The 16,719-nt window shown below is 40.0% G+C and overlaps 2 protein-coding genes across 2 annotated transcripts in view; both read right to left on the minus strand.

Moving 5' to 3' along the window:
• ppp2r5a (protein phosphatase 2, regulatory subunit B', alpha isoform) overlaps positions 1-3,701 on the minus strand; it is a 30,842-nt gene extending 27,141 nt beyond the window's left edge. Inside the window, exon 1 of the mRNA XM_072454570.1 lies at positions 3,397-3,701. Within this exon, the coding sequence (XP_072310671.1) occupies positions 3,397-3,553 (157 nt within the window). The 5' untranslated portion in view covers positions 3,554-3,701. The remainder of the gene's footprint in view (positions 1-3,396) is intronic.
• A 2,166-nt stretch (positions 3,702-5,867) lies between these two features.
• dtl (denticleless E3 ubiquitin protein ligase homolog (Drosophila)) lies at positions 5,868-14,409 on the minus strand. The gene is made up of 16 exons (XM_072453948.1): positions 14,180-14,409; positions 12,984-13,121; positions 12,259-12,351; positions 12,122-12,183; positions 11,480-11,600; positions 11,049-11,114; positions 10,320-10,435; positions 10,167-10,240; positions 9,488-9,594; positions 9,309-9,413; positions 8,853-8,965; positions 8,414-8,503; positions 8,208-8,328; positions 7,213-7,741; positions 7,116-7,146; positions 5,868-6,188 (listed from the first exon to the last, which is right to left on the minus strand). The coding sequence occupies exons 1-16, from the start codon at positions 14,229-14,231 to the stop codon at positions 6,123-6,125; spliced, it is 1,884 nt and encodes a 627-aa protein (XP_072310049.1). The 5' UTR covers positions 14,232-14,409; the 3' UTR covers positions 5,868-6,122.
• Between the last annotated feature and the right edge of the window lie 2,310 nt (positions 14,410-16,719).

Below are 16,719 nucleotides of genomic sequence, written 5' to 3' on the forward strand. Positions count from 1 at the left end.
GGCAAAGCCAAAGCCAGCTCTTTGGGTTGCTGGTGTACATTTTCACTGTGCCTCCACCATCTCAGGAGGAGGAACCTGAGAGGGCTGCCCCACCACCGGGTTATGCAAACTCATCAATAACACGTGAAGACAGCTGCTCGTAAACCCACACCTGACCCCCATGTGAACAAAGACACGACAGAGGCCAGGGCAAATCACATTTTATTTTATTCAAGGAAATTATTTGAACTGCTATCAAGTTAATATTTTTTACCCCATAATTTTGACCAATCAAACTATTTAACGTATCAACATTTATTTCTGAATATAAGCAATATGCTTTTAATGACTGCCATTGAATAGAAAACAATTCTTCCTCCAAAGTCTGACCTCTGCTCCAAACATCATGCTTTTACTGATAGAAGAGACTATTCAATTTCATCTAAAATGATATATGCTATATTCTCTCTCTTGATAAAACACTTATAGAACGTGTTGTTTGCTCCAAATGCAAAATAATTCTGTCTATTGCTTGCTTGTCACTTGCTACAGCAATGTATAATTGTGAGTATTGAGTTTTTATTATGCAACGTAGCAGAGTACAGTCAACAGAAGCACAGCCAAATTATTCACAATCAATTTGACACAGTGCAAATGTTCCTGTGCACTGACAGTTGACGAGGGCCTTGTGTAACCGTTCAGGTCAGACACTGACCAGGAAGTGTGTCTCTATCTTTCTGCAGCGCTACAGGACCGATATTTTCTGATTTTTGTGATCCGCACACACATCAAAGTTGCAGTTACAAAATTGTAGAGGTTTCTGTGAAAATATCATCTAGTTGAAAATGTGCACAGTGAACTGAATTTAGGTTTTAAAACATATAAATTCAGACTTTTCCACAAACCATTCAATGCTACAATGTACAAGCTCATGCTTATGATTTGTGGCTCTGGACTGAACGTCCATGAACAGGATTTCTATTTTTGTGAAATGGAGCCAAATCCGAGACATGCAGATACAATGGTGAAGTTAGTGAGTGCAAACTGCAGTAGAATCAGCAAATACAAAAAATAATAATCCAAAATCCTATCCAGTTCCTACAGATCCCTTTTGCTAGACTTTAGTTTAGATGTAACCCCACAGTACAAATAGATAATATATCAGTGCAATATCAATGAACAATCCAAAAGGTAAAAATGACTCACTGCATCAGATGTGTCTTTTTAAACAGAGCAATGAAGCTTACATCAAAATACTATTTATTATATTATATCCCAGACAAATACAATTTGTAATTATCTTTATTTGAAGATAAACATGAATCTGTTAGTTTAGCCTTATATTTCCTATTTACCATAAAATCCATATCTGACCATGCTTACAACTGACCTTATGTGTTTTATAAAACCCAGGAGCCGACTGCTTAAGTCCAACACATGGCCTTTGTCCCATCAACACTTCAGAGAAACCCAGAGCACAAACAGCCCATAATAGAGCCGAGGATGAGGGGCGGGTGACCTCTACACGCCCAGAGACTTCACTCAAACTCTGCACAACTGCTTCTCAAATAAAAATACACACATTTCTATGAGTGAACGATCCAGCTTTATCAGCTCCAATACCATCTGCTGATGCCTGATACCAGCCCATAATAGAGACTTTCCTTAAAACTACTTCAACATGTTATCCAATCTTCCTAAAAGATTAAGAGCTGTTCATACAATAATAAGTTATATTATGGAATATTTCTCCTCTGCATTAGACCCAATATGCTAATAATATTATTTGTACACCAATTACAGTCATTACAACAGCAAAACAATGAAAATTAATTCAGTCTTTTCTGAGCCTACAATTAGGTATCACAAGACAATATTTAAGTTAATGGGAGAATCGGCTCAGTATCAGAAGATAGAGAATCGATACCCGATCCATACAATTTTCACAACCTGCCCCTTTTCACAAGTGGGAGTGACTGTGTTCTGCTGCTTGTATTATCAGGTTTTGTCCTGTTCCCACATGTTAATATAACACAAACTTAATTAATTCAAATAAAAGATACAGATGATAAATACTGAGCTCAAAGTAATATGGTTAATCTGTCAGTTATTGAATTTTGAATCAGTATTGTAGTTACGGTGACAGGTTTACCAGAACGACTGTAAACGTCTGTTTTTCTTCACACAAGGTTAAAGTGTGATGAACCGTTTCGAGTGCTGTCTCGAGTATAAACACGGTTTGACATCAGCGAGCTCAGGCGCCCGGAGCTCAGACGCCCACAGCTCACATGCAGGTGAACAGGTTGGGCCACACATACCTCGGAAACCTTTACCCTGAGCAGAGTTAAGTCTACAGCCATAACCGAATCTACTGGTTTAAGAGCAGTGATTTATATTCGCTATGAAATTATTTACTAGTAGTATCAGAGACTTAATACACAAAATGTCACTTCTGCCTCAACCAATTAAAAAAGGACAGATTAAAGATTTCACAAATTGGTGGTGATAAATGCAGTTTTATAAATCCCTCGTGAGGGATGACCCGTGCTTCATGGTCTTTTAAACCTGTCAGGAGCAGAGGGACCATCTGCACATCTGGAGCTGGCCTTGGTCAGGAATGTAACTGGAGTTATAGAGATAGAGATAGAGATTTTAGGTTGATGGAGGAAACCTACCCAGACACGGGGCGAAACATGCAAACTCTGCACAGAAAAGCCCGGGATTCTAACCTGTGACCTTCTTGCAGTGAGGCAATATATTTTATTATTAGCGTTGGGCAATGTATGTAATTATTGAATTATATTGTGAATATTGTTTTGAAGATAATCTGAATTGAAATATCACATATAGTATTTATTTAGATGAATGTATAAATGTAAACACACATTTTTAGTCTTTCAAACAAAAGTATAAAGTTATATTTCTGAGCTTTAATCTACAGTTCTTTCACTAATACATTTAAAGACGTGTTTTGAACGATATCTGTTGGATTGATAAATATAGCCTATAGATTCTTATTTGAAATTAATCTCTATTTTGGTCTCACCCATGTATTATACGGGTTGTTTGTTTGGCTTGTTCTGGGGGCCGCCATACTCTGCTTTCAGTGTTTGCTGCTTTGCTCCAGTGGAGTGTACTTTTGTCTGGAGGTACTCAGTGTAGTTCAACTCTAATCTGTATTTAAACACATTTTCATGATACAAGTATGTGTCATTTTGCACTACATCACACATGGCCTTGACTTGTCCGTGGGCCTATTAATCATTATTATTATTATTTAGGAAATTGCAATGAAAAGTTAAGAGGGATTTGCCTTTCAAACATGGTCTTGCCTTCCTCTTTAAGGCCTCCTTGGTAACTGGATGTGATGTGGTCAGCGTGCAGCCAATTTTAGTCCCCCGGTTATGATCCTCTTACCTTTGAGCTGGGGCAGCGGAGACAGCTCCACCGGGACAATGCTTTGTGTCCGGTACTGAGACGAGCCCTGCGACCTCCTCTGCCTCTGCTGGGCCTTCCTCATGGACTTCCTCGTAAAGCCATCCACCTTCTCCGACGCAGAGATGGCAGCCGACATTTTGAAACCAGGGTCTCCGGATGCTCTTTCTGTGGAGCTGGTGGCGTCTTCAGATAACCTGGTCAATCCTTAATGACAACACACAGGCTTTGTTTCATGTCCAAAATGGGCCGACGCGTGAATAATATAGTTGTTTTTCCTATTCTATGCAATGAACAAATGAGGCGTGGAAGAAGGGTTTTCCTGTTGTGTCTTCAGAGATTTTACCCAATGGCTGTGATGCTGCGCTTTTGTCCCGAGGGATGTTGCTCTCCTCTGCTGCTGACACACGATCTGCGAACCTTCCTGTCAAACTGCACTTTTATCTATCGTGCTATTTTACTTGATTTAGTCACAAAAGACTGTCCCCACCAGCGTTTACGACACTACCTGGTTAGTGTCATTGATGATTCTTGTAAAAAACAACAACAACACCACCACCACCACCACAACAACAACGTTGCATTGACGATACAAACAAGCGCATTGGTTCCTTGTTTTCACACGTGTTTGAGTCTTGTACAACATACACCTGTTCCAGACCATAGCCTTGACATTGTCCGGGGAAAGTTGCGTGAAATGTCCGTGAAGTTTCTTGCAGCTGTAGCCTCCTCTTCCTCCTCCTCCTCTGAAGCCTCTGGGCCTAGCGTGCTGCTGCTGCCGCCGCTGCTGCTGCCGCTGCTGCTGCCGCTGCTGCTGGCTAAAACAGACCGACGCTCGCACACGCACTTCAAAACTCAAATGTGCTCGTCAACTGCGTGTGATAAAATACGATGGTCCAACACGACGCGACAGCACGAAAAACCAGCGTCCAAATCCCGGCCTTTAATCCACGTGAATGGCGATTTTACACGAACGCACCTACGAGTACTAGCTGCCGCTGCTGTCGAAGTTCGATTCCTGGTAGTTGCCCGTGTGCGTCCAAACACGCAGTTTCCCCCCCGCGCTGAATCCACGGGCGCGTAGGCGTAGACGCACTTGCCTCTCGTTTAAAGGCGGTTGGGTGGTATAAAATCGCGCAGATAGAAGACGTACAGGCGGCCGTAAACACTCCGCGCAGCCCCGCACCGAGCGTCTGTCTGGATCACCTCTGCGCTGGAGCCACGGAGGGCGGGGCCTGACGAGTGGACGTGACTGACGGACAGCGCGGGAAGCCAATCGGCGAGCAGGGTTTGGCGAGACTGGAAACTTTTTGGGCCAATCGCAGCGCACGCTTACACCATGTGACTCGCGAAAACATTCGGTGACGTTGTGGGCTGGAGCAGGAGTGGCGCTGCGTAGTACAACTGTTCATTATTAAAAACTGTTCTAACATGTCACGTAAACTTACGCCTGGTCTAATCTTATTTGTAGTAATGATCAGTTCTAAATGTGGCTAATTTGCTGTTAAAACCTGAATTAATCAGGCTTAGATTTGGAGATCAACAAATACATTTGAATGATTTGTCAAAATCTGGCCCAAGTTTCGTTTCAATTAAATTAAATTTATTTTTGTAACGCCCAAAATCACAACAGTTGCCTCTGAGGGCGACAGTAAAAAACAGATTAAACAATGTCCGTGGGGACGAGGGACGATGTTCCAGAGTCCCCTGACCTTAGATCCTCCTTCTCGGCCAGGACAAACTACAAAAAACCTCCTTGGGAAAAAGAATAAACCTGGAGGAGTTCCAGAATGAAGGAGAGATCTGACGAGGGAGACAGTGGAGCTGGAGCCACCAGGAGAACCAGGAGGAGAACCAGTTCTTCAGGAGGAGAACACCAAGTTTGGTGTGTGTAGGTGCTATTTTATGGGAGATAAATGCAGTTTGAGGAAACAGTCTTTGAAATTACAGTGTCTCATATAAATCTATATATTATGAAAGCGGATTAAATAAAATAATGAAACATATCGTCTTTACAGCATTTAACATGTGTCCATAATTTGATTCCTAAATAGTTAGATTTGTGGATACTTCCTGCCACGATGACAAATGGGTAAAACAGTTCCAAGTTAAACACATCTCAAAAAGCAGCAATGAGAGGCCTAGTCATTTTTTACAATAATTTTCTCATTCAAAACTAATACACGAACATCTTTAAGACCCCTGATATACGTGACTCATTAAATGCATAGAATCACAGATGATATGATTCCTCCATCAAACCCGTGTCAAAGATGCAGCAACAAGCATCTGGTGCTCACTTAAATATTTATGAATTCGACATATTAGAAAATGATGTAAATATTATATAACATTCATAAATCAGACTCAAAATACAAAACCACATCCTGTTTAATAAGATCCGGTCTTCGTCTGTTCATCTACTGACAAGCCAAAACAGCCGATGGTTTGTTCTGAACAACCCCGGCAATTCCAAACACAAAAAATTATATACAAAAATGATACAGATATTATGTACAATACTCAACACAAATGGATGTGAACTAACGGAAGAAACGGGCAAACAATGAGTTATTTAAATAGGGCTTTCACAGCACAAATCTTCTGGCCAATCTTGTACTGGCGCAGTCAATAACGAGACCTCAAATTGCTATAAATTGATTTAAAAATGACACTAAAATATACAGATTTGATAACGGGTAAAGCGGTCACTCTGTTGCACCCTTGGAAAAGTACGTTGATATTTTCTTCATAGATTGTGGTGAACAAGTGGTCTGGAAAAGAAGAAAAGTGATAAGATAAGTTCAGGTGTTGACACATCAGAAAGGAGATTAAACATAAGGTTATTTTATCAATGAATTGCATGTGTGATACTAAAATTAGGAGTCTGACAATCCAGTTTTCCCGCATTCCAGCAAGAGTCATATTATTGTGATAGGAGTGTTTCCTATTCCTGTTTGTGAATTTTCTGATTCCGGTTCGACTCTCATTACAAACTATATTTTATCTATTGAAGTTTTTTTGTATAGGTAGTCTGACCACTACTATGAGCACTATTTCAATTGTGAATAGATTTGTTGTAAACACTTTTTAAAAATTAAAAAAAGAAAGAGAAATCTGAACTGCTGAACTGATTTATCAATCCCATGTATTTCAGAACACGTTTGTAGAGGTCTAAACTACAGGGTTAGCGGCTTTTAGATACAACAATAGTAATGATTGAAATTAAAACTAAATAACACAACTAGGTTTGTGTATCATCTGTACTTTGGTAATAAAGTCTCATTATCCGTCGCTGTGTTAAAATCCGAGACAAATAAATATGCAGCATTTCTTGCACTGCTCCTGCAAATAGGATTTATGTTCTCGTTGTGCATTAAAAGCGTTTTGTTCGTACAATTATGACTTCTCATTTTACGCTTACAATTACTCAAACTTAAGTCGTTTCCACAAATACCATTTCCTGAGACTATTGTTTTGAAGCAACGGTCTTCACTCCTGTAGCATGTCTATATGACCCGAATTTTCAACACAAATAGTATGTCTATTGACTTATTATTTTGTATTGCTAATGATAAAGATGAAGATGATTCTAGAGCTCTTCAGGAAAGGTCCATGTCTGTCGCATTCAATGTTTTTTCGTTCCATAAACCGTTTTAGTATCCGATCATCATTTTACTGTCAACACTAGTGTCACTCACAGGCGAGCCAGGAGTCCTGCCCTCAGGCGTCCTGCCAGGAGTCCTGCCCTCAGGCGTCCTGCCAGGAGTCCTGCCCTCAGGCGTCCTGCACTCCGACCTCCTGGGGCTGCTACGACTGCTCCTGATCTTCTGGCTCATGGCAGAAAGCCAGTTCCCCGAGTTGGACCAGCAGTTTTCTTTATCCTTAGAGGGTCCAGCTTTGTCCGACTCGTACTGACAGCACAGCCCTGCCACGACTCGACTTTTCTTCGCCGGGTTCAACTCCGCTACACACCGACATTGCTCTACGTCGTCACAACAAGAGGGTCCACTCGCTTCCAGCCTGCGTTTGGCCCGTTGCTCTGTAGGGGGAGTCGCTGCACCGTTTTGATGACTTGGAACTCGAGGTGTTAACGGAGTGGGAGGCCTGTGACTCGGGGACAGCCACTGCTTGATGGACGTTGGCGTTTTGGGGCGAGCGGTGGATGTTTTGGGTGCGGGGGAGGGCAGAGGGGAGGTGGTGCTGGAGGGGAGAGGGAGGGAGGCGCTGTTGGAAGCACAAGCGGCAGGTCTGGGAGAGGACAGGCCGACCAGGCGGTGTGTGCGTGGACTCTTGGCTGGGGTTGTTTCAGCTTGGGTTAAATGCCCTGAATACAACAGGAAAAAAAGATATAAGCAACACTGCAATTTCAAAATAGTAACCAATTTCAATTTTCATGATGTATACTTTACTAGGATTGTCTAAATAGCTATACCCAGATACATATAACCAAGTGTATTATTTATTTTCCTTTTTAAAAGTCTTGACTAATATCATAACGGCAAAAAAGACCACATATACAACATACTACCATAATTTTGTTGAACATTTCTCAAAAACCCTAGATTTTGATAATAAGAGTGTAAAAATATTAGTTATTAGTTTCCCAACTTTAGAAAAAAACATTTGAATTTTGAAGGAAAACTTTAAAATATGTTCTCACTCCACAACCGGCAATAAAACATACACCATATTGGGACAAAATCCTTGGGTGAAAGAATCCAATTAAAACAAAAACAACTTTGTCTATGTCAAACTCAACGTTTAGGTCACAGATAAAAAAAAGAACTGACTTGGAGATTTCTGCCGAGCCCAGCCCACGACGTTCGCTTCTCCCAAACGTGACTCTGCCTCTGCAGTTTCTCTGTGGAGACGCCAGATACGCACGGTGTGGTCGTCTGAGCAAGACACAATCTACAGAGGGAGAAGGGGGAAAAGTTATGATCTGTTTCCTGGTTGGGTAAACAGTATGAACAGTATTGGGTGGTCCTGGCCTCACCTTGGTGTAGTCCGTTGGGCACCATGACACAGATGTGACCTCCTCACTGTGGCCCTGGAGCATCATGGGAGGATCAGAGGGAGAGGAGATCTGACAAAAGAAATCCTGTTTTAAGAACTTATTTTCTACATAGAACTGGGGGAACATTATCGTTGGCATTAAAAGATCCCCGTCGGGTCCTGGGAGAGCGTAGGCCGTGTCACCACAATAAATCATAAATACTACAGTTTTTTCCTCAAAGAAATAGTATTTAATGGACTTTGTGAACATTGAATTACTATTAATCTTTATGTAGAACAGTAAAATACATTATTAACAATTATTAATAGGCATCTACAAAGTACAACCAGGTATGTATTGGTACAAAGTGGAAAGGGATCCACTATTCAGTGCTGTGTGTAAAACTTAAGTACATTTGTTCACCAGTTTGTGTCCGTACCTTCCAGATGTAGGTGTGACTGTCACTGGAGCCACTGGCCAGGAACTGGTCATCAGGACTCACAGTGGACTTGATGTAGAACGAGGAGTTCTGGTGTCCACTGAATACAGCCACTATGAGAAAACGCATTGCAGCGTTGAATAAGACAAATCCAGCAGTCAGAGTTGGAGGGTTCATTTGTAAAAAGCTTTACCAAATACAACAGACAAAAGGGACTGTAATGTTTTAATATAAAATTTGACCCCACGCGTTCAGAGGAGCAGTACCTTCAATTTTACGTTTTTACAAAGATTAAATTATATAAATATTACGTTTTTTGTTTGAGAAGTCATGTTTTTTTAAAACTATGACCACATACAGATGTATAGTCAACAAAATGAACACTTATTTGGACTAATTGATCTAACAGCCCCCTCTTGTGGCTCTAATGATTTAAAATCCATGAAGCGCTTGTACCTGGAGAAGTTTTGACACCGCTGATGTTGAACATGTAAATATTGTCATCAGTGCAGTTACACATCACATTGGATCTGCTGGAGTCCAACACCAGTCCAGAGTAACCTAAAATCACATTTAGAACACCACATGAGTAAAGCATCAGTGTGGGACATGATGGAGTCTGGGTCAGTACAGACCTAATCTCGTCCTCACACTGGACCCTGGGTAAGGAAACGTCTGCAGAGCCACGGAGTCCTGGCGGTGGGCCGAGTAGTGCTTCCTCAAGTCCCACATCTTCACTACACTGTGGAAAAGAAAAGGGAGACATTTTTACATGATAGAATCAGAAGAGTGCAAAGGCTCGTTAATATGTAATTGTTAGTCAGAAAGTGTACCGTTACTAAAAAGATTGACATTCATTTATTTGGTAACAAACACAACTCATGTACTGATTAATTGGAAATAGTTTTATATACTTTTTCATCTTGAAGTACCGATATTTGGTGGTGTTCACACTGAAATCTGGAACTATTAAATCTGACCTAGAACAGGCCCAAACTAAGATCTCGTCTGATCTCAGAGGCTAAGCAGGGTTGGGCCTGGTCAGTAATGGGACGGGAGACCAGAAAAACAGGTGCTACAGGTGCTCGAATGTAAACTTCACCATCATTGTGATTGCCCCAGGGCAGCTGTGGCTACAGTAGTATCTTACCACCACTGAGTGTAGAGTGAACTTCACAAAACGTGCTATATAAGACTAATGCACTAATGTTGGTATACGATGAGTAGGTTAATAAAAAGCCACCAAAAAAGAAGCAAACCAACACATTCAAAACAATAAAAAAGTCAAAAACATGTTTGTCTGTTGTCTCTTACCCGTCCACCGCCCCAGAGGAGAGGAGCGTGTGCTGATCTCGTAACAGCACCACAGTCACACTCTGCTGCGTGTCCTACACAACAACATTACAGCAATACCATTTAATAACTTTAATAATTATGTGATGAACCTGTGATGAAATGCAATCGTACCACACTGGGAGCCATGCCTCGAGTGCTGCTCCTTTTCTTCTTTGTTTTCTGCTGTGAGTTTGGTTCAGTTTTGTTATGAGCACCACTGATCTGCTTCACCTGTTTGTAGAAGCCGTCTGAAACCACAAACAGCAGTTAATTCATGTGAGCAAGTCTACACGGAGCAGAGGGGTACAAACGAGAACTGCTGAGCAAAATTAATTAATTACTGGATTTATATAGGATTATATATGGTGTTGTGATAGTGCCTATCACAACACCAAAAGCACTTTAGAGTGCATTACACAGTGTCAAATAGACTTTAAATAGTTTTCCCTCTTCAATAGCTTACACTGAGATCCATGCATTTCAGTTTGAGTGATTTAGCATTTTCCGGACTATAAGTCGCACCTTTTTTCATAGTTTTGGCCGGGGTGCGACTCATACTTATACTTGTTTTTTCTTCTATATTATACATATTTTGGCTGGTCCGGAAAATACGGTGATAAAAGTGTGCAAAAAAAAAAAAAAAAAAACTGCTACGGAGAATTGTCACTATGAAGAGGCTGGGCCAACTTTAGATACCAGTAATTACTTTCTAATATTAAACTTTTGGATAAATATTGGGGTTACTGATGAGCAAAATGTAAAATGCATGCGATCGCTTATTTCTAAATACTGGCCAGAAGCGTTCGATCCTTCTTTATGTACGCAGGTCCCGCAGGAGCAGCTGGGTTCACAATTAAATACCTTTCTTGCTGCACCGTGTGTCCCAGACCATTATGTTTCCATCTCTGGCTCCAGTGCAGAAAACAGCTGTGGGAGAAAATGAAGAGCAATAAAGTATAAAGAGTTGTAATCAGGGACAAAGCTGAAAAATACATTAACATAATAAAAAACCCTCAAACATAGAACTCAATACTCCTAAGATCGAGGGCAAATATTACTCCAATGACTAAATGTCTGATTATGAAAAGGAAATACCAAAGCCCACTAATTTTAAATCTGAATAATGTTATGTTAGTAAATACTTAAAAATAAAATTCTAACGGCACAAAATGAAATGCCGGTACTTCTTTTTAAAATGTTGAACTTGCCTTTTTGATTCACGTGAATAGGCTGGTATGCACCTTATCTACCACAAATCAAGTTCAAATCTTTCTCATTTTGACACTTTGTACCTTTGTCCTGGGGGGCGAAGGCCACAGACTTGAGGCTGCAGAGGTGACCCCTGAAGCTGCCCAGTAACTCCCCCGAGTGCACATCCCACAGCCGAGCCATCTGGTCTCCTGCAGCGGTCACCTGCATCCAACGCACAGCAGCACATTATCAGCAGCACCACAACAATAGTTCAGGTCACGGCAGAACTGTAGGCACTAAAACATAATCATATTAACAATTTTAGATGAAACATTTGATTCAATCTATCCTCCAAAAAAGTAAGTCTGTTTGTCACATAAGTTTGAATTTATGAATTTGGTCACATACTAGAGAAATCGTGACATAATAGATCATGATAAATGAGGTGTCAATCTTTGTCAATAATTGTTACATTTCTTCTCACAATAATTGTACATTTGAACACCTTTTTATATTGGGACATCCTCAGTTAGGGGTACAACAAGGAAGGAATGCAAGAAGCAAAGTTCCCTAGAGTTAGTTGAACTGGGCAATGAATAATTGAATTTCATTATAAAATTAACGGCAAATAGAGGCAGTTTGATATGTTTCCAAAAGTGTTCTGCCCCAAGGATACCGGCACAACAAGAACCAGGTGACGCATAAAGAAGTGTCAAACAAATAGACCGTGGCTCTGTACATACCAGCTGAGGCTCTCCCGGGACCCAGGCGATGTCAAAGACGGCGTTCTCATGGGCTAACCACTCTGCAACATTCACCATCATTAACCACCGATACGAGGCCTTTAAAACGAGCAAAAAAACTGTATCCAGACACACACCTTTGAGGAGGACGTTCTCCCTGGTCTCCGTGTTGTACACTCTCACGATGCCCTCTTCATTGGCCACAGCCAGGACGTTCTGGAGGTTGGCAGCTGGAGATACAAGTGAAACAACATTATTTTATTTCAACCTCTGCATGAACCAATATGAAAAGTAAACATGTGTCAGGAAAACCTAAAATATAAACAATGTATTACAAATATTTAAAATTCAGTTTTTTGAGAGAAATTCTAAGTATCAATATTTTCAAACAAGTATATATACTGATTGAAAGTTCCGTCAGTATCAATACATTGAAATTTGGTATTGAGGCATCTAACACAGACTGTGAATGTGGTGCCAAATATAAGGCTACAACACTATTATGTACAATAAGTGGTTATAGTTTGTTTACAGTGCAGCACATACATATCAGGTAAAGTTGTTATTATCTACAGTAATCTCTAGGCTCTTATGATTGTGTACAGTGCAGCCGTACAACGTCTACGAGTCCAGCAACAGAATAAAAAGCTTATATAGTGACTTTACATTCAGTTATTTGTACCAGAAATAATTCACTTAATTCCTTATGTTAGTTACAGTGTTCCATATAGTACTACAGGTGGATGATGCGTGTTTTAAATGCTGCATTTGTTTGTTGCAATATCGATTTACGTGTTGAAATGTAGTTCTTTTCCAATAGTCTGACTTGGGCTTTCAGCTTGTGAGCGTTTTTGTTCCATACCAGAAGAGAAAGCCAGTCCAAAAGGAGGTACGGTGTCGCCCAGGTTCCCGTAGGAGATGTGCTCATCATGCCGCACACAGCTGAACCCCTGAAGCAGGAAGCCCAAGGGGTGAAGGGGCGAGGGCGGAGCAGGCAGGGCTGCAGGGGGCGACACAAGACGGAGGGTTAGAAAAACAAAGTACAACATGTTGTCTAGAAAGTGCTGGCTGAACAAATGAGCATATTAGTGGCATAACACAGCCTCTTCATCACATAATTATAGGGAGTCTTATCCATTTCCAGAGTCTTATGAGAATAATTCAGAATTATAATGGAAAATAAAAGATAAGAACATGGCCATTTAATTTAACACACCCAAAACTAACTAGCACAGATCATTTAAACTGAATACGGAAAATTAATAAAAATAATATGAATAAGAATAATGCATTTTTTACTCTTTTCATTATACATCATTCATTACATTTCTGTCAGGTGGATGACCTTGACGTCATTATATTATTATTTTATAGATACATATTTATATAGTTAGTTGCGACACCCATTATTGTGATATCGATACTTTTGCAATGCTGCCCTAATTCATTGATTTTGGAGTAATTTTATGTAGGATTTAGTTCTCTTTTGGTTTACTCCCGGTTTAGAACTGCTGCCCCATTTTACACTATCCAGTTTAGACCTGGAATAGTCCTGTTACAGACATGATTTAGATCTGTTGGAACTTGAAAGGCCAAATATGTTCTCGGTTGGTACTAGAACTAGTGCTCTACGGTACAACAATTAGATATTAAGATAAGGACGCGGGAAAACAGTGACTTCATGAAGGGCTGGTTTCCGAAAAAAGACTGAAAATACCGAGAGGGTGCAGCTGAACTGAGACAGGGGCCATTTTAGTGCGTGCACAAACAACATACTTTACATTTACACTTAATAGTTGAAGCAGAGATTTTGTCTGTGTGTTTGTCTCTCTGAAGTTAGATCAGAGGTCCTTTTGAATAAACATGAAATCTCCCTGCGTTATACGTTCGATTAGTTTCTTGTGCAACGCTTCTGATCATCGTGTCTACTTTGACACATGATAATTCGGACAGGTTAAAAAGTGACAGGGTTTTGGATGTTGTATATGAGCATGTCCATATATCGGTGATAAGAGGCTGGATCACAAAGAAAGAGCGTCCCATTCGTTCACATCTCACCGTTTTGCCTCCGTCTGCCCAGCTGCCCGTCAACAATGGACCGGAAAATCATGGTTGATCTTCAGAACAGGCCAATTCCTGTCTTTAGAGTCGTTAGATCTGTGGATGTGGGCAAACGCGGCAGATCGAGCACAGTTCTTGTTATTTCCCGCGAACAGCAGCCGTGCACCGGGACCGAAAGCCCCGCTCAACGCGCCGCGCACTGTCATTGGACAGCACACACTTCCGGTCTCCGCCCATACCGTTTCCGCCGCGGATGTGGAAAGAAAAAAGCATGGATTATTATCATGGATCTATTATTTAGATGATTATACTTCCATGGAAAGTGGTTGGTTTATTTTGCATTAAAGTATATACGATGCGTTATGTATCCTGTGCCACTGGATTTACTTAATATTGAATACATTCATGCAGCCAATGTCCAAGTACTTTGAAAAGATTAGAACATATTTTCTGTATTAGTTTTTAGTGTTTTCTCATCATTAGTTTGCTAGTTGTATTTTGATTCATTCCTGCTTGTCTACTGAGGCCCGAGTGCTCAGTTTTTCCCACCCCCTCTCACCACCTACATTCCTGTACTTACTGTAATAATTTGAGAGATAACCCAGGAGATAACAGTGTTATAAAACGTCACATAGCCACATTTTCAATATATAATAGGTGTTGGGCATCTACTTATGAACGCCTTAACCACGCGACCACTGGGCAGCGCTTTATCAGCAATTCAATGGCTTGTACCTGAAAAAAAGACTTAAAAATCATATACATTAAGCCAAATGGAACCTCCTCTCCCATAACCTTAGACAATACATAGAAACAACCAAACACACACGCACACAACATGTTATGAATGAAATAAGAAATAATGAAACTACTAAAAAAAATTGTATAACACACTGTGCCCCTTACAGCTTTATAAATAGTTTATTGTTTGATATGCAGTTGATGCCACGTATCAACATAACTTCTGTCTATACAACCCTGACATAACCTTATTACTTGCAAGTGTAAGTTTTATTTTACTTAGATTTTTTAGCAGATAAAAGATTTCAATTTTTTCTTTACAGATATGTTGAATTTGAGGGGGATTCCAAAACTCTCTTGGCAGCAGATTATCTCTCCTTGAGAATAGTTTTTGAAATTAACAAGCTAATTCTGAGGCATGTATCACTCGTAAAATTGTATTTATAAAGGGCCTTTCATACATGGCAAGTCACAGAAAGTGTTTTAGAGTGCCTTAAAACATGTTAAGATGAGGTGGACCCAACGATAGACCCTCTGACTTTGAGTAATTCAGATAAGATAAGATATTCCTTTATTGTCCACACATGGGGACATTTTGGGGGAAAGGACAGATAACTTATAGGAAGTTTAAAAAAGACTCTTAAATAGAAGAACTCTTATAAAAAAATAAATAAAAAAAAATTAAAAATTAATTCTTTTTTGTCCAAATTTGATATAACTATCAAGCTGCTGTTAAATATAAAAGAAAGCTGCAACCCACTAATTTTCAGTCATATCAAACAGGAGTTTGAGCCCACTTCAAAGCAACTATTAAAAAAAAAACAAAATAAAAACCTCTAAAATATTTAATAGGACTTTTATATGGATGCCACCTGCACTATTTTACTTTATTATAAGTCCCTAGAACATTCTGTTTTTGTGTTTGTTTGTTTTTGCAGATGAAAAGCTGCCTATCAACATAACTTTGGAAGATTATTCCATGTCTGCTTACACCACCCAGAGGTTAAAAAGCACAGGACCTAAAATCAAACCCTAGGGCAACCCACATGTGATTTTATGGACCTGGGAGGAGCAGGTATCTACTGTAAATTTACCATAAATGTTTCTACTAAACCGTTTGTGTACAGTACCAGAGAGGCCGACCAGGTGTTTCAGTCTGTTTAAAAGAATAGTATCAAAAGCTGCACTTAGATCGAGTACCAACAATGTTTTATCATAATTTAATATAAAATAATTTCAACTCTCTGTACTGCAAACCAGATTGACATTCCTCAAAAATGTAGTGTGTTTTTAAAAACGTTTTTCTAAAATCTAGGTTAAAAATTGTAAGTTAGATACTGGTCTGAAAATGTTGAAATTGTAAAAACCTAACTTGCTGTTCTTTAGCGGGGGCCTCACCACTGCCATTAAAGGCAGCAGGAAATACTCCTGTCTGAAGAGAAGAGATGTTTAAAAAGCTCTTCTCCAGAGGTGAGGACTTTGTCAAGCATTAACCAGGACATAATTGTCCAGAGTTTCCTCCAGTAAAGACAAACACTCAGATGTGTTCAAAACAGACCTACGACTTGATCAAATTGTGTTCATCTTCCTAATGAAGAGGCTCGCAAACTGCTCACAGAGAGAGTCAGTGGGAGGTGGGACTATTAAACTATTAAAATCATGTTTAAGAATATGCTCAGTGATTGAGAATATAACTCAATAATAACAACGTCAACATTCCTAAATGTAAGAATGATCTTTACTTTTTTGTCAAAACAGGAAATGTCGAATATGTACTTCCGGTTCGGGAGTGCACG

Source organism: Eucyclogobius newberryi, unplaced genomic scaffold (assembly GCF_026437365.1).
Source record: "Eucyclogobius newberryi isolate DKJ021-1_F unplaced genomic scaffold, fEucNew1.0.hap1 SCAF_1, whole genome shotgun sequence".
Lineage (NCBI taxonomy): Eukaryota > Metazoa > Chordata > Actinopteri > Gobiiformes > Gobiidae > Eucyclogobius > Eucyclogobius newberryi.